The following is a 22,777-nucleotide window of genomic DNA, read 5'->3' on the forward strand; positions in this document are numbered from 1 at the left end:
CACTTGATTATTTGATGCACCTTCCATCAACTGAGAAGGAAAAGCATACATATTGAAAAAGTATCTTCCTTTGTCTTTTGTTAAATAAACTTATTGAGTAGACTGACTTGAAGACTTTAAAATAGTACAGACCTTTGCAATTGTGAAAAAAATAGTGGCAGATAAAAGGAACAAACTTCAATAAACTATTAGGTAGGGGCACAAGCCCAATTAAAAACATTTTAAAGGTCATCACAAAAACAAACAGATCCTGCAAAGGACTAAAGCAAACAAGTAATGGCAAATATCAATTCATTACTGGTCATGGTACCATGTGTTTACACATGTACAGAACATTCTTCAAGGTTCAAAAAGTTGGATTCCTGTTTCTGAAATCTCACACTTTTACACAGTCACTGCTTGCAGACAGGATTGAAAGTGTTTTAAATACTGGCGTCAGGCATTTTTGAGGTGTTTTAGTCCTGCCCCATTTTACACTATGCAAAAAGGATATAATTTAATAGCTAAAATAGTGTTAAGGCTAACACAGTGCAGAATTGCAAGTCCCATGTAACCAGCCATCAAACCATCCATCTGCACTTGGCTCTACCACACTCTTGAAAAAAAAAAAAGTGCTATTCCTGAAATACCAACTCCAAATGCTAATTATGTTATGGACAGTTTTTGGACAAGCATTGCTGGGATAGGAAGACATTATTCCCAAATAACCTGTAGAAAAAAAAAAACCTATGATAAAAAAAACAGATGACCTTTTACTGGTTTTCATACCAATTACTGCATTTTCTAGAGTGAGTAGATGCTTCACTTTTGCTATCTATTTTTGGGATTCTGAAGCAGAAGATGCCTAAATCATCAAACTGTTCTTGAAAGATACATAGGTTTAGAACCTCATCCAAAGGTCAATGTTTTTCCCAATACAGCCCATTACATAGTTCACACAGGCTGAGACTCACCTTCTGCCTTTTAGATTTATTGACAGGTTGCTGCCACCAATCAACAGTAGGCAACTAGAGCTGGAATACAGCCTGCCTTCTGGTGATGGACAAACCAGGAAAAAATTCAAGACAAAAATGAAAATTAGAGAGTGAAAGGCAGGAAGAATGGGAAGGGTTGCAAAACACATAAAAAGTGTGCTGTTTATTGGGCATAGAGAACAGGGAGAATTCCAATATAATACCTGATATTCAAGTAGTTACATGCATTGGCCACAGAGAACAGCTGGGAAAAGGTGACAGCCACAGAATTACAGGCCAGGAAACACATACTCATTTAGACAACCTTTGTTAATTTATTTTTATCAGATCATCTGACATTGCTTGGATAGATCCTCTCTTGTTGGTTGCAGTTTCTTCCACCAGGACTCAGGCAGAGTTTGACAGGCTTTTTGAGAACACATTCCTGTCTCAGAACTTTCAAAGCAGTTCAAAGTAAGTTTACTTTTGCTCAATTAGTTTACTTTTTTCTTCCACTGCAGCACTTATCATGACTTCAAGCTCTGCAATCACTTTAAACAGAGCTGACACTGAGTCCCTCTTTTACAGGTCTCCATTAAACCTCACACAGAAGACAACTCTTTGCTTGTCAGTGAGTAGCAGTGCATAGCTGTCTAAATAAACTGGCTTTTATTCAGTATTGCTTTGATTTTTAATCTTACATCTTTTTTCAGCTGCAGAACTGCTGAGTTGTCCATATGGATTACATGATGCTTCCCCTCATCTGTTACTATGAAGCAGCTACAGGAATAATTTTGCTTATGGCAGAGGAACAGAATGATTCCACCCTCTATAGGAAAAAGACACTTTTGGTCCAGGCAAATTCTTAATAGCTACCACAACTCCAAATCTATCTTGCATACATGGGGTGTAAGTGGGTTCCATACAGTGTCTGTTGCAGATACATCATCAGTTGTAGAACAAATTACGCCATCACAGTTCATATCTATACCTGACTCCCATAGGGGTCAATGGCCCCGGGACAGACACTCCTTGCACACAAAATGGTGCTATGGAGTAGCTGTGAGCTCACAGCCCCTGAGTACATCACACTGTATGGGTACAAGATGACCAGCATGGAGATCACCTTCTTCCCCAGGAACAGGACAAAAGATAAAAGGAAATACTACTTCTTGTGCACAACATGACCTTTATAATTTACTACCAAAAGATTTCATTAAATTTAAAATACTTAAGCACAAAAAAACGCAGAAAATTACAAGTAGTAGGAAAACAGTATATAAAACAAGTCTGCTTATTTAAAAAAGGAAAGTTCATTTTAGATCGGAAAACTAAGACACAAAAGTAAAAAACACCCAAACTATCCCTGAGCGATTCTTATCATGTGCCCACCTGCTCTAAAAGGCTTTTCTGTTTTTGATCATAGGCATTATCCAAGTGAAGTCTCATGAAGAACCTTAACCAGTCCAGACAGAAGCAAAAGCTCGTTCTATCAAACTGTAAGTGCAAATGTTACTTTATGTACAGTTGGGCCCATGGGAAGGGTGGAAATTCAAGCAATGATGACTGTTCATTTAGAGTTGGATAAAATGTGACAGCTACTTGTTTAAAAGGCTTTGTAGATGAGTGAATTGCAGACTCTCACCTATGAGTTAGAATGGTAAAGGTAGGGAGTGCTCAGAGACTGTCTCCTGGCAATGCAATACAAAATTTTCACATAATTTGGATGACAAAAGCGCAACATGCCACCTTTCTCCTTGCAAACCATTCTGCTGTATTATTTATTCCTTCCCTGTGAAAACTGTCAGCATTATCATGCAGATTCTCTACCAAGGTAAAAGAAACTGTACCAGATGACATGGATTAGCTGGAACATACTTCCAAGAAAACAGAGCTTAAAACGAAAAGTATCTGCTATTTAGAGCATTTTGCATTAAAAAAAAGCAAAAAACAAGGGAACATCATTATAGAATTAGCTTTCTTAAAGTTAAGAGATATACAAAGCAAAGCATGATGCTCCACTTATTTAATTTCCTCCATTTGGAAATAAGCTGATTAAATGTACTCACAACAGATGATGCCAAATTTGTCAGAAGCTTAGTGTCCTAGCAACAGGTGTGGTACAGTATTAGTAATAGATTAATGACATGCACTAATACATTAATGGCGTGAAGCCATGTACTATCTTAAAAATCTTTATTTTAAATAATACATCAAGTGCACATGCAGAACTACAGAGGCTTCACAGTCTGGAAATTAGCACTCCAGCTCTCTATAAAATAATATTCAAAAGCAAAAATGAATTGTGTAAGGAGCAAAAGCACAGAGGCCTTCAGGCACCCAAAGATGTGGCAGTTGGATTTGACAATCGCTGTAGGTGTGTTCCAATGAAAAGATTCTATTCAATTTACCCACCTCTTTTCTCATCTCTGACACTGGTTAAGACACAGTTGTTTTACACAGGAAAACACTGAGTTCTTTACTGCAATGATCACACACATGAAGTGTCTGCTCTAAAGCTAAGAGCACCAAAAGAAAAGTCAGAAACAAGTAGTAATGCATATTGTGACATGGATTTCTGTAATAGGCTTCCAGAAGTACTTGAAAACATTACAATTTGTATGAAAGTAAAGTAATATTCGTCTGCTTACAGATATTCAGTAGCACCTTTTCCAAACTTGGCCCTTCCCATGCTGTTTTTCCCAGCAGTGAGTAAAAGAGTAAATACAAATCAATGCTTTGTTTCATAACAACTTCCTATCTCCTATCAAACACAACAATTAATTTCCAATCCAGCTGGAAGAGACCAAATTGCAAAGTGGAATATTGATTTGCATTTGCATTCATTTTAATTTAGAGAGGCGTAGTACAATGCATGTGTTGAAGCATGAGACTGTCAGAGACATAAATGCTATCCACGTTTTAAAGACAGCGTTCTCATATAGCAATGTATTCCACAATTTCAGTGCAAATAAATAGCTTTTAAAATCATTGGTCTAAGCCACACACTAAAAGATCTGTTTCTTCTAACTTGCATCTAGTACTACTGCAGCTTAGAAGCATCTAGTTCTGTAAGCAAAAGAAGGCCTACATATTTGTCAAAACTTACAAATATCAGCATAAATTCCCTTAATGCAAATATTAGTGCAAAACATAAGCACCCAGAGGAAAAAAATTAAAGAATATTGAATGCAGTTTACAGAAGTTCAGGAAAGATTTATTTTGTCAGCTAAAATCTCTCAAGTTTCTGTCCTCATTAATGATGTGTTAAATTCCACTGTCAGCACCTTGGCATGTGAAAGCTGTGTCTACTTGTCCTCCACTGACTAAAGCAACACAATGCTCCATATGAAGGAACGTGTCTTGCCAGCTTTCCAATTCCAGCCTAGTCCAGGCATCCTCAATTTTCTCTAGTTTGCAGCATACACTTCCCTAGTAAGCACTTGACCCTTGCCTCTACTGCGCTAAGAAATCTGACAAAGGGAGAGAGCTGGAGCTCTTAGGCCACAGTACTATGAGAAAAAAACTCCGAGCAACTTTGCAGGGAACATGAAAGCTGGATGAAGACCTCAGCTTAAGAACGGAAATGGAAAAACAAGGAAAGACATTCAAGGAAGAGCATGGGATGCAGATAACCAACCCTTTTTAGAGGGAGAGAAAGGAATGATACAAAGTCTTTAAGAGGAAAAAAGGTGTAATGAAAAAGTTCAAGGTAAGGTATCAGAGAAGAAATAGTTTGATAAACAGCCCAAAGAATATGATTAGGAGTCAGGTTGATGGAAGAAATTCATCAGATGAAGCGCCTGGAAAGCAGAGGCTGCTTTGACTAATTAAGAACAGCAGATAGTTTAAGACATTTAAATTCTGCTGGTATATCTTCATCTATATAGATGAAATGTAATGATGTAATTAGAGTGTGACAGAATTCACTTGCCAAAGAGGAGAAATAAACTATAAGGAGGAAAAGTGATAACATGTTTATACTACAGTAAGAGTAGGAAAAAGAATGAGGACTGATTATGCCAATCCTAATAGCACTTTGCATCTGGTCTCCAGTAGTAATGAGTTACTTCCAACTACTGGAAGAGGATAAATATATAAAATATGTTTTTAATATATGGACTGTAGCAAAAGATTTAGGACTGAAACACTGACCATAATTTTATTGGAAAAGAACATGAAATATCCTGGATTTGGAGGAAAAGACAAAACCCACTGTAACCTTGATGTAATCAGATTTTTTTCCACCCCTCTTTGTTTTATAAAGATTTTGTAACTGGTGTCTGATTTCACTTATAAACAAGCAGTTAAATTTTGTCTTAACCTGACCTGGGACTAAGGTAAAGACCATTAAGCAATATTGAGGTAATTAAAGAGATACTGCTTTCACCTAAGGAAGTGGCAAACATAAACCAAGGCATCTTAAGAAGTCCCACAGTTTCTCAGCACCATTTGCCCCATGTTCAATGAATGAGGGTGGGTTCCCCTCCAAACTGTGTGAGCCAGCTGACACCACGGATATTAAAGGAGAATCAGTGACTATCCCTAACCAATCCACAAGTCTCCCCAGCACAGAGCAAGATATTTGTGTACACACCTGAACACTCAAAGTCAGAAAGAAGCACAGCACATCTCGTGCACACAGTTATTCCAACAAGACTGAATCCACACATCTTTCTCTTCAAAGAGAATATAATGCCAAAGCCAAGTCTAATTTACTAGGACCTTACATCTAATTCTGAGCTAAACAACAATTGGTTTTATTGGTCAGTGTTTTCAAAATACTTATCATTACATTTAAGGGAGAAAATCTTGCCCAAGAAAAGCTGTAAGCTTCACAAAAGGTAACAATTCACAGCATTGTAAATACCAATAACTGTAGTTAAAAAATTACTTTCTATTCAAGAAAGCCAGACTTCCTACCTTTACTACAGGGTGTCCTCCAGTAGATGCTTTTACTGCTCCTCTGCTTCCTTCTGTTTCATAGTGAGCTCTGTGATGAGTTTTAGGCTGGATTTCTATTTTCAGTTCACACTGCCCATAATGGCTTGGTAAAGGCCAGTCAAGAGGTGGCAATGAAGATGTGCTGCAATCAAAACAAGTACACTGTGGTTACATGAACTGTGCCATCTGGCCACAGCACAAAGTCTTCACTGTAGAATACAGACAATAATGTCACTTTCCTAACAAATGATAACCTAATAAGAATACCTATTAGCCTAAAACTGTTACATGAAAATTCCAAAGTTTTGCTGGTACATTAAAATCTTCAATTAGAATGGAATTTCTTCTTTCCAACACCTGAGCAAAAGAAAGGTACCGTATGACCCCCAGCCCCACACTACCAGTGCTACTCTATAATGCCCTTAATATTAACTTTTTAACCTTAAGTATATCAGCAAGCAAATTCAAATGTGGTTTAGAGGAAACAGTCTAAATTCAATCTGCCAATCATTAAGTTTTAACTCTTTGCATTATTATCTTCCAGCTTGCTGGTTTTGTTTTCCTTTGGCAAGCATTGCATTGTGTTAAAACTATAATTAAAATGAACACTCTGTGATCATCCAAAGTTTTAAAAAGCTAGTTGTTCTATCCAAGCATAAAGACTTACTGCAACAGGCAACAAAGACACCTAAGGTTGTATTCAGCTTATCCATGGACACACCCTTACACACAGTAGCGAAGTCACTCCAGGGAAGAAGAACAACATACAGCAATTGAAGTAACATGGAAGAACCTCAAATCAATGCTTGCATACCTATCCTTTTACCTGCACAGATTTATAGACTTAAGATTCTAATAAGATGACCAGTCAGATTCAAGCCAGTAATTACCTGGTAGAGTAAATTAAATTATGACCATTTAGAAGTGAACAGTTATAGCATTGTTTATAAAACAAAAACATTTATAATAAAAATAAGCTTCTATTAAAATAGTTTTATACTACCTTACTCTGACCAATAAGGAAAGCAAACTAGGTTTTAAAGTGATGGACAAATACTGGTTTGTATCATCATCTGGGAAAGCTCAATTTCATCTCTTACCACTTTAGAGCAAATCAGGTAAAACTCCACCACCAATCAATGCAAATTTCCACAAACATGAAGAGTCACAGAACCACGAAAGATAAATTATTCCTTTTGGGGATTTTAGCTAAGACATACAAAAACATATCCACAGTTGAGAAAGAAGATAAATATTTGGACTGAAGAAAAAAAGAAAGAAATCTCTGTCTTTAGGAAGTATCTGGAGGGACTTGGGCTCAGCCTGCAGCACCACATATCTACCTTTTACCACAGAAGTGTCAGTCATTAAGAATGGAAAAGAGGGAGAAGAAATGGCACTGCTTGCTGGCCTCCTCCTCAGGAGAACAACCTCCAAGCTGCTGATCTGCTGTTTCATGGGCACTGTACTGTGCACTTCAGGAGAGAGCTAGCATTATAACATAAACCTCTCCTGAAGCACCTTTTTGGGAGCAATCAGAGGAAGAATGTGAGTATTTCCCTTTCTTATTACTGAAAGGCAGAAATGTGAGAAATAAATCATCGCCACAAGCATTCAGTGTACAGCAAAGAGGCTTCTTTCCCCCATAAGGAGGTCTGATGACTGGTCCTCCCACAGCAATAGTATTTACTGGGTAGGAGAGGATGGTGATGTCAACAATAAAAGAGGGAACTGTCAGGAATGCAGTATAAGCCCAATCCTTCCAGATACTCACCACAGGCCAAGACGTACTGCCTAAATGCTACTACTGGCTATCAACTACACCTTGCCATTCACTTTTATAGCTATTGAGGGAGAAGGATTCAAGTCTTCAGTCTGAAAAGGAAAGAAAACGTCAGGATTAGAAGATACTAAAAAGGGTTTAAAAAGAAATGTAGCATGTGAGAATTTTTCAACAGTGTTTCTGAAAATGTTTTTATCCCCCATATAACCAAATTTCTGTGTTCAAATAGTTGGTATATACTGAACAGATATGGTACCTGAGAGAACTCTGTTAACTCACCACAGGCTATATACCAATTATTGGGAGGCATTACTGAAAGTTGAAAGATAAATTCAGTCAAGAAAAAAGTATTTGTTGCTCATGACCACTCCCCATACAGTGTCTCAGGGAGACTTACTCCTCCTGCAATTAACTAACAATAATGTTGCGCAAGACAACAGTCTGTTGTATCAGAATCACATTATCTTTTGAAAAAATATTTGGCATACTAGAACAAACATGGAGACAGGAAAATAACCAAGTCTCAAGATTTTGTCATTCTTTGAAAACAAGTAGAAAATAACAGCATGAGAGAGCAAGGAAGCACACCATGCACGTGTAGATGCTTAAAACATTAAAAAATTGCAAAGCTTCCAATACACAGATTCCCTAGTAAATGATACAGCTTTTGAGGCTGTACTGCATCAAACAGATGTTTTCTAGATGTAGCTGGTTCAAGAGTTACAGTTGCTTCCCTTTTGATGTTGGATATCCAAACTGTTGTTTCTCTCCAAATATTTTTCTTGTTGTCTCTATCACCTTGAACTTCTTAGCAGCAGTGGATTCTTAAAAGGTTTTAGGTTACTCTGTCATGTACCTTTCTGCCCTGAAGGGGCATAATTTTATGTATTTTTGCTTTCATATCATCCTTACACATTTTTTGAGACAAATACTATAGAGGTACACATTGAACTGAATCAGCAATCTAACTTTGGTTCATTTTGAAATGTAAATTTTTTCATCCTTTTAATTTACCAGAGTTCCAGTTGTCTGTACATCTTCAAGCAGAACTAAAGGGTGAGAAGCAGAGTGGGAACTTCCTAATCAGCACCATCACCTCATTAAAGTCACATGAGCCCACAAGACTGCACCTTAAATAAATTTAAAAATCCAATAGAATACAGTCTACAAACTCTTGGTATTTTGGGTTTTTTAATTCTACGTAGAATTCAATATCAAATGAGAAAAATCATGTCAGCCTTTGGGATGCAAGAAGTAACAAATTTGCATATGTTTTGAATACATTGATATGAAGCAATGTTATTTTGTACCAGATGCTGAATATGGGAATGGAAGTCTGAAGCTGCCAGCTTTACTGCATTTAAGGATCCATTCTCAAGAAAATATTATTCAGTCTACACTGTTAGGTGAAGATCAGCAGTAAAACTACTAGCCAACTCACCACAGTTCTCAGGTGTTAACTGTGCATTGAACTTCAGTGATCTCTGATAGCGCAGAATTTAAGTTCAAAATTTAGTGGTGCATTACACTTAAAATATCTGGAACGTGTTTAAGAATTAGCAGCTCAGCTGCTTCAGAAATGAACAAGTACTTTCTCTGTCTCTCCCCAGCTTAAACACAGCATGACAGCTTTGTGCTATTGATAAAGACATCTAACTTTGCATTCCGAACCCAGATCAGCTGCTGGCCATGAGGGTTTTTTCAAGTTATTTTAGAACAAAAGATTAAGAAAAATTAGAACTTTTGTGTTTTAAAACCTTTCACTTTTCAGTCTTGATGAGGAAAGAACATGTTTGTAGATATTTCCACATGTTTCATTACTAAGTTCTTCCCAGTTCAGTGCCAAATTACTGTTATAATAGCTTGGGACTTAGCCTTTCACAGGAGTTTCCCTTTTTTTTTTTTTCTGAGTAAAAAACCTTATGAGCAATGCAGTAACCTACTAGTAAAGGACCAAATCACATGTCAGGATATGGATATGGAAGTAATGAGTGATAGTCATTCTGAAGCTTTCATTAAATCAAATCTTAGCACATTGTTGAAACAGCACCAATCTGTAAACCTACAAATGTCGTCCTGGAAATATCAAGGGAGTTTTATAATCTGATTAATGCAAGGCTCCAAAAGCTCATACTCATATCACATCAAGACTAAAGACTTTAGGGAACAGCAGCTACTACAGGGAACTCAGAGGTAAAGAAAGAACCCTTCGGCAGCATTCTCAGGAGAAGCAACCACATTTAAAGCTACCACTTCATTGATTTTATCAATATTAATTTAACAAATACCTTCTTCTCTGCAACCATTATTTCCAAAACAGACCTGACTGATGAGGAAACAACTGATGTTCAGTGTAAGAACAGCCAAACGTGTCCATAATGACTTCAGCATTCAGACCTGTAACAGCCAGGGCACAGCTCATGGGCTCACTACACCTCTCTCACATAGGCAGAAGCTTAGGGCAGAAACAAGACTGCTTGTTTGCATTTGACTGCGGCCCCAGAGCAGTATGTGTGGGACAGAAGGAAGAACAAAGCCTGTAGGACTCATTAACACAATCCAGTTAAAAACAATTACCTTCCACTTGTAGCACTGGTTTTGAACACAGGTGCAACTGATACAAAAAGTCATTTTAGCCATTCTGTATGAAAATGTTCCTGCCTCTTTGTAGCCACTAAATCTAGTAATAACCTTTCAAAGATACCCTGTAGTATCTCCAGATAGTTGTGAAAGCTGTTTCCGTCATTGGTTGAGATTCCCAGATCTTCTAGAGAGATGCTTTTATTAATTTTTAGTTGCAGCAAAAACAGTTTTCTACTTACAGCTCCTCCTAACATTTCAAAAGGGTAAAAGCTCACTGACCACACAATGGCTATTCCACATTTTTTCCTCATCCCAAGTTTTTGCAGAGATGAACCCACGGCGTATTCTGTGACAAGTCAGTGTTGCAACACAGCAACCCCCTGAGAATCTCAAATCATAACTATGATCCAATACTATGGTTTTCAAGAACTCTTGTAGAGCCAAAATACTGCTGCGGCTGCTCTTCACTGTCTAGAACAAAGCAATATTCTCCCAGGTGGAGAAATTCTGGAGTTAACAAGTTTGGGGCCATTCCAGCTGCCACAGTGACCTATCAATAGACTTTACTAATACTGTTTACATTCAAAATACCACCACTGTGTTCCTAGCAGAGCCACAGTTAATAATGCTTTCAGAATACAGGTACAGTGTATTGCCACATGGAAATCTCTGTTCCATCATCCCAGAACAAAGTGTAGAGATGCATAACAGGTATAGCACAAAGGTCCTGTATCAAACACTACCTGAATTTCTCTGAATTCATTAATAGTGTGTAAACATTACGGTGATAGCCTCGCTCATTAAAAACCTAAGAGGTTCAAAGTTCCTTTGCTTGTCTCACTTAGGTGGGTCCTTATCTTCAAAGACTAATTCGCAAACATTTTCATTTTCAAGTTTTGCTGGTAGAATAGCTGGTGTTATTTCTATTTATCAGAATAAGGTGATAAATACTTAGCAGACTAACTTTGTTTATAGAAATCTTTCAATGTGAGTGGACTTCTGAAATTAAGACCAAAGTCCCAATATAGTTATGGTAAAAATGGGACATAATTCTGTTCCTCTCTATTCTTTAGACTTCCAAGAGAAGGATTCAGACAAGAGAAACAACTTTTCCAAGTATTCCACTATCTACCACTTTATTTCAACTAATTTTTTTTCTGAATGAATAAATTACATTGTCAGCCATCCTGGTTTTCAGCAGTAAAATACTCTCAAGCTGCCATTACATATCCACCAATAAAAATATTTCTGTGCTGTAAATACATCTGTCAAAGCCTGTTTGTTCACCACCACTGGAATAAAGAAACTAGTTGATATCCCATCACTTCTCAGTGGCATAGATTAAATTCATGACACAACAGTCTGGAGACAAACACCAATTTATGTAGTAGTTTTTAAATCAATGTGCAAATCTCTATGAATTCCACAAGGGAAGTAAAAGAAACCACATTTTATTTCAAGATTTTTGACCATTAACGAATATTGCCTGGTTATCTTCCAGACACAAAAGCACCATTTGTTGCCATCAAACACTGTGGGGCTAAAGAAAGAAAAAATGAATGACTCATTAAGTTTACTACCCTGCAAAATGCCTCTTTGCTTGAGACACAGATTCTCAAGATCCACTTTACCAAACCTAAAGCCTACTCTTTCACTAGTCATCCGTGTTAAAATTTTAAGTTTAAAGCAAAAGATAACAAAAAACCAAGCCTAAAAGCAAAAATAACAGAACTCTGATGATTTTCAATTGCATCATCAGTGATCACTCTTCTAAAAAATAGCCCCATGTTACCTACACCAGTGCTGGCCATGTCTGTGATGGTCCTCAACTCCATAATCCCATAACCACGGTAAGCACCAGCAATGCTGCTTGATCTTTTATGAATTGTACTTTTAGAGTGAAGTCCTCACCAAAGGTATTGTATTCTATCACCTGCTCAGTAGAGATTTCTAAGTCATCTCTAGACTCTTTTTATTACCCTTGTTCACGTAAAAAAAGCATTGTAAAACAGACTTCCTGATATATTTTTTTTCACTTTCTGGAAATCTTACAACTCAACCTCTAACAGCAAGTGTGCAAGAAAGGCATAAAATCAGCGCAACTGTGGAATGTTGGGGTAAAATGTAAATGGGGCAGTTGGATCTACTATCACTGCATTAGGATCCCAAAAAGAAAGGGAAAGAAAACATGAGACACAGATAAAACCATGTCTTATCCATTGCCTGTGGGGAGGCTGGGGGTGAAAGAAACAGATATCTTAAATAGTACCAAGAGTAACTATGTAATAAATAAAATTATCAAGTTCATTGCTGACTAGTCTGTAAAATGACCAGTTGAATCTGCCATCATACCTGGTGAGTAACATCATCAACAGACACCTCCACTATTCCTTGTGGAAGCTGCTGCCCAGTTTCACTCGTAGGAAGGAATTGTTGCAGTGGTCCTGCCCAGTCCCTTGACTATGCTTATCTTTCACAAGGGAGCAGAAATGGGACGCAGGGCACATAATACACAGACATTTTTCATATGCCACTGGCTGGCCGATTATGGGTTTCTGTGACCAAATAACAAGCTGTCATCTACAAAACAGTTTGGATGGCATGTGAAATATTACTAACATGCTCCAAAGCATGTTATACATTTTTAGATTTTGTTAAGCATTGCACGCTTACTGAAAACAGAAGAACGAAGGAAAACATGGTCAGGGCTTGGCAGATAAAGCAGATAACAGATTCACAAAACTTTAGAGAGCATTCAGAGCAGAAGGTGCTACCTACACATTTCACACCACGGAATACATGAGGCAAATTACCCCCCCTTCTACCAGGGGTCAGTTATTGCAGCTGGGTGTGCACCTCACCTGCTTGGAATCAGCACACCAGTTTACTTCATGCACTACTTCGTGCTTGACAATACAATCAAGACATTAGAAAGTGTACTATTTTTACTATATCTTGTAATTTATACTACAATTAATACAATTGTACGTACATACAATATGTATGTGAATACATAAATAGAAATTATACAATTCCTTATGACAAATAATATGCTCACTTTTGGTCACCATCATCAACTATTTAGAAAGAATGGATCTTCTTGCATTTCATTTTTATTCATAAAACGTAAGGCTACCCTGGTTTGTAAGAATCAAAATTATAAAATATTGTATGACAGAATAGAATGTTTTACATACTGAAGATGCACACTGCCATACCCCCAATGGAACAGGCTACAACTGCTAAGTAATTGAAGATACCACTGAGGATACAGCTGTCAGTGCAGCCATTTCCACTAATTCAATTGTCAGCCAACATTTTTGGCAGCAAATGTACTCAGCTTAATAGATTTATGTAGTTTAGTTGTGTGTAGGTGTAGTCTTCATTATCTTCTGCCTGTTTGCCCATCTTATATTTACAGAAATTCTTCAGTGCCAGCTTCTAAATAAAGTCTGACATTTAAAAAAATGTTTTTACTTTTTAATGAAAACATGAAATGTGCTTTTTATTCAGTTGTACTCAGTTCTCCACAGTACAAGAGGAAACAGGTATGAGCTGTCTGTGTTTTAAACTACTTTGTTCATCCCACAGAAGAACCACTGATCGACACCCCATGCCTGTATGCTCATGACCTCTAACCCTACAGTAGCGCTCACCTTTTATGAGCAATGTTAGCCTGCAAGCTAACAAAAATGCCAAGTTAGGACTGCTTAGTATCCTTCATAAACATAATACAATTCCAAGATACACAATTAAGTTTAAACAGTCATCATTGTCTTGGTTCAAATGAAAAGATTCTAGTAACAGATGGCAATGGAATTAAAAAAAACCTCCAGACTCGAAGACAGTTAACTTATCTGTTAACACAGTAGTTTCAGACCTAGTAGAACAGATTTCTCCAGCCAGCAGCTTTACGTCTTTACTGTTAAATTTTACATCCATAAACAGTTATGTGGAAGAACATTAAAGGAGGGAAAAAAAATCACTTCTATTTACTAAAATCAGTAAAATTCTGCAGAGAGAAATTAAAATCTGTGGTTATTCAATTAGGCAAAAAAATAATGAAATGGTTGAATAAGTATTGCTTAAATATATTTAGCTGTTAACAAGCCAAGCTTAGTGACAACTTCTGAAATATTATACAAGCTCTATGACTTGAAAGATCACAGAACTGATCCATCTAAAAAGAAACAGACTGGAAAGGAGGGGGACTTTTTCCCCCAATTGAACCAGTTCCCTCTTCTGAGTCTCCACAAATCATACTGCTAGCACATGACAGGACTGCAGAGGGAAAAGACCTATTTAATTCTATCATGGATAGTGGAAATACCTTGGAACTACAGCCCAGACATCCATTCCTTCTGGATGAGTTTCAGCATGGCATACAATTTTTTTTCTTTATTCTATTTACAGTGCATCTACTGTATTTTAAAAGATGGTAGGTATTTGGTATCTCAACTTGTTTTTTCCTAATTATAACATCTACCTGCCTTCAATAAGTTTTCTTTAAGAAGTCTTAATGCATCACTGAAATACAAGGACATTTATATGTCTATTTAAGATGCACAGGAGGGGAAAAAAAAAGGAGGGAAGTACTTTCCGATCACTTACCGGAATATAGGAGTGTGACCAGGCTTAGGTTTGTTCCAAGTAAAGTGCGAAGGAACAGAAAGAAATTGGTCTCCGGGCAAGTCTTTTTTCAAGGTGTGCTGAGATCCAGAGCAATCATCTACCGCAGTTTCAAGGGATGATGACAAGTTACCTTGCTCTTCAGGACAGATATCTATTTTTCCAGATAAAGTGGCAGTCTGATCCTCTGAGGTCTTTCTGGTTTTTAGAGGAATATCAGTCTCTGTACAACACTGAAAGGGTGAAAGGCCAGAATTAAGGCCTTGTACATTATGAATGGAAGCGTTTAGCCATGTGTCTTCTGTTATGCTTCCTCTGGGAGAATGGCCAGGTGATGGAGTTGGAGAATGGTGAGGAGAGAGAGAACCAGCATAGCAAATCTCAGCACTGGAGTGTCGTCGTTTCCCACAGGGGGATGTAGGTCTTGATGAGGGCCTTGATGTTGGTCTAGGGCTTAGCCAATTTTCATCTGTAATACTAGTTCTAGGAGAATGGCAGGGAGACTGTCTAGGTGACAAGGCATGCCCAAATCCATAAGGCTGCTGCCACGTTTCATCACTGGGACCCCTCGGAGAACCACCAGGTGATGCCAAAGGAGAGCCAAGGGTAAATCGAGCAGCTGCTTCATTTAGCTCTGAGTCTACATCATCATAAACATGGGAAATGGATTCACAAGAGGAAGCATCTGAAAACCAGCTCCTGGATGAAATGCTGCTGGCAGGGCTCGGACTAAGGGATGATTCCCTATACGATGGCTCAAGAGGAAGATAGAGATGGTCCCGGGAAGGCCTTTCCATATACTCATTTTCTGTGCCATTTGTGTGTAATTCATCTTCACTGGCCTCAATCCCCTGGTGACAGTTGGGTGAAATCGATGTGATTTGAATGCTGGGGCACTCGAAGGGCTTGGGTCCACCTAGTGGACTGTACTTGGATTCTGGCACCTCGCAAGTGCCTTCATAGTTCTTGTGACTCTGAAGTCTTGTAGGAGGTGTCAGAGGAGAGGAGTGAGACTGCAGTCCATGGCGAGGAATACAAATTGGCTGATTGACAGAGGATGATGGCTGGTCTACATTAAAGATATATATGGATGCACAGTCATCTGACTCAAGATCTGAAAACAAAATTTAAAAAGAAAAAAAAAGTAGTAAGAGTCAGAATGCAACACTTGGAAAAATGCCATAAACAAAATCCTTTGCTTCCCAGACATGGGCTGTTATCAACATCCTAGACATTTCCCACTACTCTAGTTACACAAAATAAAGCTAATTCTAATTTTAAATTTTCCCCAGTCAATTTTACAGAGAAATATGACTACAGTATGGTTTTCTATCATAAATCCTGTTCTCAAGCAGATTTCACAGTTTATACACATCTTCAATCATTGAAAATATATAAACAGAAAAATGGGTTGAAATCCTGAAAGGATCTAAGCCTGAACACTCAGTTCCAACTTCATCTTTCATAACTGTATTCCACTTTAATAATTAAACATTTTTAATCAAAAATCATTAAAAATTCATCTTTTTGACACAAATAAGGCTAAGGTACTTTCTGCAAGCCCAGTCAATACTTACAAGCACCAGAACACCACATACATAATATTTATCTACTTCAACAATAGAAAGCACATCTTACAGTGACTCAAACTTGAATGAAGATCATGAACTTCTAAAAACATTCAACCAAAAGAGCCCTAACAATGAATATTATAAAAGATACTAAGAAGAATCATATTCCTAAGATATATTTTTTGTAGCTTAGAAAACTGTCAATTGCCTATGCTAAATAGCATTTTTCAGTGCAGTCGTGTGAAGTTTGAGCACAAGTTGTTCAGCAAAATAAGGCAAAACAAAATATTCTCAGATCTCGCTAACTTATCCAAAACACAGGAAATATTCCAAAGAAAAACAAACTGAGAAGGAGTACAAGTCCTGTTAACAAAACCAGCAACTTCGTCTTACAGAACTGAAGCAGATTTTCTTGCCCCACTTCTCAATATTGAATTAACTGCCAATATGAGACATTTGTCTGAAACGAAAGTAGAAACCAACTTTTTTTTTGTATTTTGTAGCCACTGTAATTCCACTCTTGTTTCTTTCCACTTGTAAATGGGGTCTTCACTCTTTAATTTTCCATAAATCCAGGCTAGATGACATTAACTGCATCTCTTGGTATTAGGTCTTTTTTTAAAATTATTTTTATCCTGACTATCAGCAGACTATTAATATTTGTTTTAAAATAAATGGAGTCTCTCTCACAATCAGTTAAAATATCCAGACAGGAAGCTATGTATTTTAGACTTTTCCATGATGAAAAAAATTAGTTTGTTAATGAAGTCAGACTATTACCAGTTTCACTAATACCAATCAGCTTAATATTAACTAAAACAGAAACAAAACAAAACACCAGCTCCTCACAGACAGGGAAGCATTTCCAAATGAAGAGAAAGCACATTGTTACCAAGGAATGGACTACTTTCCTCAGACTTCGTTAAAAAAAAAAACCAAAAAAGAAAAAGCTGACAGTTCATGGGCAGGGAACAACTCTATAAGAAATCTATTAAAGGAGGCAAACTGCATTTAAGGAGTACCTAGTAATATTATAAACACTGTGTGATTTTATATATATTATGGTTATGTATGACAATTATCCATATTATATATCATTAACTACAATTATATGTGTTAAGAGCACAAAAAATCAGTACAGGTTGATTTCTAAATATGCACACACCAAAAGGATCAGGATTCTCAGGAAGGCCTATTGCATGTATCACAAACAATTAACACCCTCACTATGCTGAGCTCTACCAAAACCACATTTCCCTGTCCTTTCACTAGGGTAACAAACATCTTTTAAAACATTAATTCAGAGTCTTTCTTTTTGCTCTTTTCCATCACAAAACATGAAATGCAGACAGCAGCTGGTTATAAGTTTTCCACATCTATTAGTGTATTAATGTGCAAGATCACTGTTGTCTGTTTCCTAACTCAGTATTAATAAAAGCAAAGATCAAGGGAAGAAAAAGGCAATCCTAATAAAGGCTACTATCCAGCTTATCAAAACTTAGAAACAAAACAGTTACAGCTACAGAATTTTTGAAATAACAATAAAATTGTTTTAGAAAAACAGCAGTTGGAAGTCTTCAAGCTCTGTGTGTAACCATTTACTGTCATTAATGGTTTTAGGAACAGTAGCAGCACACTGTTTGCACTAAAAGTCTCACCACTGCAAAGAGACCTATTTCTCTTGCACGAATAGTCAAGAAATCTTAAAATATTTAAGACAACTTCTCTACTTTCAGTGTCACAGGGATTTACAAAAAGCAGACATATACTCAAAATTTAATTTTCACATGGCTGAGGTGGAGAGATCAGACTGCACAGAATTACCAACAGCAGCTGGAAAGAACTGGAGAAGAGATGGAGCAGACAGGAGACAGCACTTTTTTGACTCAGGCTTCTTTGGTCCTTTTCCTGACAAACAATCTCTCCTGAGTTTGGCACTGTGCTCTCCTGTTACCCCTCCCCAGCCGCACATGCACACACACAAAAAACAGGAAGCTAGAAACCTAATGAATATCCAATCCCAAAAGCACACCTAACAATGTGAACACAATATGGTTTGAAGTCCAAATCACCCAAACCATTTTCAGACACAATTGATAAACATGTAGATTTATTTCAGTCTGCACACACAAATCCTCCCCTTTATAGTTCATGTGTTAAAATAACCTGTTAGTTGCACATAAGAAAGGACAACACTAAGACCTTTACAAATCATGTCATTAATGCTACTGGATTCTTTACCAGTAATAATTTTTGTCCTATTAAAGACTGCAGAGAATCCAATCTTGAAGAGCCCTCTAACTTATCTTAAAGAACAGTAAACATACAAACACAAATACAACTTGGGGGGAAAGAGAAAGAATGAGAAAAACTTAGGTGATAACCCTTACAAGAGAAATAGTGAGAATAGCACAAAACAAATCCAACACAGGGCTTCAAGAAGCAGAGGGTAAACAAAGGGAAGTCTCACAATAGGCAAGTGTAAGGCAAAAAAAGAGTTATGGAGAAGCCCAAGGGAAAAAAATTGAGTTATGGAAATCTGGTTACTTAATAGGAGAGCTATTACATCCAAACAATCCTATTGGGGGAGGAAAGACAATAAAGAAGTAAAGTTGGCCAAGTCACGAGGCCATCACTGACCATAAAATATAAGAAAGCACTCAAGAACAGAAACCAGGGCAGATTAAGAAGGTAGAGCATACAAACTACTGCAAGCACACAGGGGCAAGATGTTAGATAGGACAGACACAGCAAAATACAAGGACCACGAGAAGTAGTGCCATTCACATCAAAAGCCCATCAGGACACTGAAAAGGCAGGTGTGCTAAATCCTTTTGCATTAGGAAGGACAACAGAATAAATTGGTAACAGATAACGGCAATACAGAGTAAAGAAAACTGGACGAAATAAAAGGTTAAAAAATCCTGGAGAATTACGGGCCAGTAAGTTCAACTTCAGTTTTAGAAGTAGTATTAGTAGTTTATTTGTTCCAATAAGCATTTTAAAGGAGACAAAAACAAAACAAGTCACTGTTTGCTCAGAACAAACCACGGCAAACAAATTTTGTTTTACGATCAAAGGAGATCTTCTGGATAAATGGCATAGAAAGAAATTCAATTTTGTTTTTACTTACTAAGTCTTTTAACGCTACCATGCACAGAGAAGCCATGAGTCTTTAGAAACTTACTGAAGCCTTCTTCCCCACCCTGCTGAGATCAGGTTCACTACTGAGGGATCACAAAAATGAGCAGATGCTCTATATTCACAGTGTATAAGCTAAATAAAACTGCAGACTTTCATTGTAACCTTACATCAGGTGACTGTGTCATCCATTGTCAATGAGAACCAGAAGGTTGCTCATTTTGAATGTACATTTGCTACTGTCTGGAAACAGTCGCATACAGAAGCTCCTGTTCAGTATTAAAACAATGCTGGCTCATCCCTTACTAAGCTGCTAACTATACTTCAACATAAGCTGTCTAGTGGGGGAATATAATTAAATAATATCCAGAACAACTGCTTCAAAAGTACATTTTGCTTGCTACTTGGTGTATCAGAGTGCATATTTAGGACTAGCAATGCTTGCCCACCAGTTGTTCACTCCTCAATAATGTACTGGCACATGCACGTGTGCAGCTGTGCACTCAGCCAGATTTCTCCAGAGAAGAAAGGTCAATTACTATCAAATGTCTGAACACAAGCCCTGTGCCAGAATTATCCAAACTATTTTATTATTCCAAGTTTATAAGCCCATAAACAATCATTTTCAGACAATAGGAGTTGCTGTAAGGTATGAAGAAAGTGCAACATGACCTAGGTCTTACAAAAATACTACTGTGAAAACAGGTTCAAGTAATCAAGTCCTTTAAATAGCATGAGGAAAGACCTGAACATTGACACAGACATATGTGTTCTCAGGCAAGTCTGTCTCACAAGCTTTAAAAAGAATGGCCAACTTTTCTGTTTTCCAGTCCTGTCATGACAGTTACCATTACCTCTTTCTGAACACAATAATTACAAAAATATTTGTAAATAAGGACAAAAAGCATATGTGGCTGTTTTTTGATTTCATTATTCTGCAGGTTTGCAGCAGTTCATGTATTTCTTGGGATGAAAGAGGAGTCTTAATCTTCACAGGGAACACAAAATAGCCAATAATCATAGTTTTCCTTTTGTGCACTTAAAAACATGACTGATCAGAGTTGTGCTTGGTACACTATCACACTAAAACTTTATAAGTGGATGTTTAACTTCAGTTTTCCATTACAAGCTATCAGTTCTCCAGAAACACTTCCTACAAGCTTAAACACCAACTTTAAAAACCCCACAACCCAAAACTGAAACACAGCAGTGTATTAATTTATAAGGAGTACAACTGACTAGTAAGCCAAATATGGTACCGAAAAATACTAAATTGTGAAAAAAATTAAGGTAGCAGGGTGGAGTAGGGGGAAACACATCCTTCTAGACCAGACTTAGCAATACGTGAAGCAGTATTGCAGGCAAGTTTAAGTTTTTAGAAAGGGAAGATTTATGACAACTCATTTTATGAAGCAGTTCACTCTCTTCGATGGTTTTGTGCTCTGTTTCATGGTCATATCAGATTATGCAAAAAAGGATAAAAAAAAATTTTACTTTTGTCAATCATGCATGCCAGAGGCAGTTCTGTAGTGCCAGTCACAATTTCACTCATTTTCTTTTGTTAAGCAAGAATACTGGAAATGTAGAAGAAAAATAATCTCAACAGGGAGAGCTCATCAATGAGACTTTTCCAAATTCTAGTCTGGATAAGAATTCATTATCCTTGCTAGAAATACAAAAGAATAAAGAAGATGCACTAGTTTAAGCAGTTTAAGCAAGAGAATAATCCAGTATATCAAATGTTTACAACTGACACTGACTAAAATAAGAACATACTGGCTCTTGGGGTGTAACTACACCAAGTTTTTTCAGCAGCAACCACCCTCCCACACACCTTCACACACAAAGGGGGAGGGGGGAAATGAGAAGAGAGGTTCTTCTAACACAGATGATTTTGGCAATCATATTTACAGTGCACTAACACCTGTATATACACAACTGACAGAATGGCAAGCTTTAGGACGTGGGGGAAACAAGCAACAGGAACTGCAGGTGTTTGCTAGCGCTCACTATCAAATAATGTAACATGCAACTAAATAAACCCTTAGGCCACAGCCTGGTACACATTTAAACTAGAACTGTTGTCCTAGTGTACCTCCAGCTTCACACTGAAGTAATGAAATTAAGTTAAAATAGGGAAAGAACAGCTTTGAAATACATTGATAAAAAGTTATGTACAAGGCAGGTAAAGAATTCAACTTGTAACTGTAAGATTCAACAAAAATTAGTCATTCTGAGTTCAGTTACAAAACAGAAAATAGCAACCGGAAGAGCTAAGCAGTGTTTATACCTGTGCCTTCTCCAGCTCTCCTGCTATTTCTGGTTGATTATGAAGCATGTCTTTAAACAATAATTTTCTAAAGCTTTTGGTTCAGTATTTAAGGATTATTCATTAATACTCACAACAGGTTAAAAAAAAAAAATCTACTAGATTTAAAAACCTCCAAGTTCTGTGGGCTCCTCTTCGGTTCCTTTTTTTTAATCTGTGGCTATATCATTCAAGAAGACATGGTATTTCACTGCATAATAACCTTGTAGACAAAACAGAAGCTGCTGCCCTCCAGTTTGAGGAAGCCTCATTTGTCAGTCACTGTCAGATCACAAGTCAGCTTAACATGACCCAGCAGTTCAGAGATATTAGTGTACAGCCTTTCGGAAACAGCACAATACATCAGCACAGCAGGTACTATCACACAGTATGAGCAGCCTTTTGACACTGCTGTTCTGAAGATGAATAATCCTATTCTATATGATCAGCTGAGAGAGTCTGCAAAAGTCTGCAATCCCAGAGCATTTTAGATGTGTAGGCATGGGACCTGACAGAAGTCTGATCACTCCCAAAGTGGTATGCTGAGCCTGGCCCACTGGAAGTAGACTGAGCATAAAGGTAAGTGAGAAGGCTAGGCAAACACTGAGCGAAGGGAACAAGGGAATTAATCATGTGCTGTAGTTGCCAGCAGGCCAGGTTTGCCTAGATTCTTGGTATTGTGGGCCAATTTACCAAGCACAGCTCTTCCTTTGTGGGGGCAAAACCAACAGACTCCATCAAAAGGCTCTCCAGTTACTCAAACAGAATGAACTGAAATCCTCACCTAACTCAACTCCTATATGGATGCCTTAATCACCAACTGACTTCTAATACAACAACCCTGCTCACAGCAATCTGATGCCCT

General features: G+C 37.5%; 1 protein-coding gene across 2 annotated transcripts in view; it reads right to left on the reverse strand.

Moving 5' to 3' along the window:
* Positions 1-22,777, reverse strand: part of NFATC3 (nuclear factor of activated T cells 3) — a 66,120-nt gene that overhangs the window by 34,347 nt on the left and 8,996 nt on the right. For both annotated transcript variants that reach the window (XM_032121482.1, XM_032121481.1), the window contains exons 2-3: positions 14,875-16,006; positions 5,877-6,039 (exon numbers count right to left, since the gene is read on the reverse strand). In XM_032121482.1, the coding sequence (XP_031977373.1) occupies positions 5,877-6,039; positions 14,875-16,006 (1,295 nt within the window). The remainder of the gene's footprint in view (positions 1-5,876; positions 6,040-14,874; positions 16,007-22,777) is intronic.

The sequence above is a fragment of the Corvus moneduloides genome, chromosome 12, assembly GCF_009650955.1.
Source record: "Corvus moneduloides isolate bCorMon1 chromosome 12, bCorMon1.pri, whole genome shotgun sequence".
Classification (NCBI taxonomy): Eukaryota; Metazoa; Chordata; class Aves; order Passeriformes; family Corvidae; genus Corvus; species Corvus moneduloides.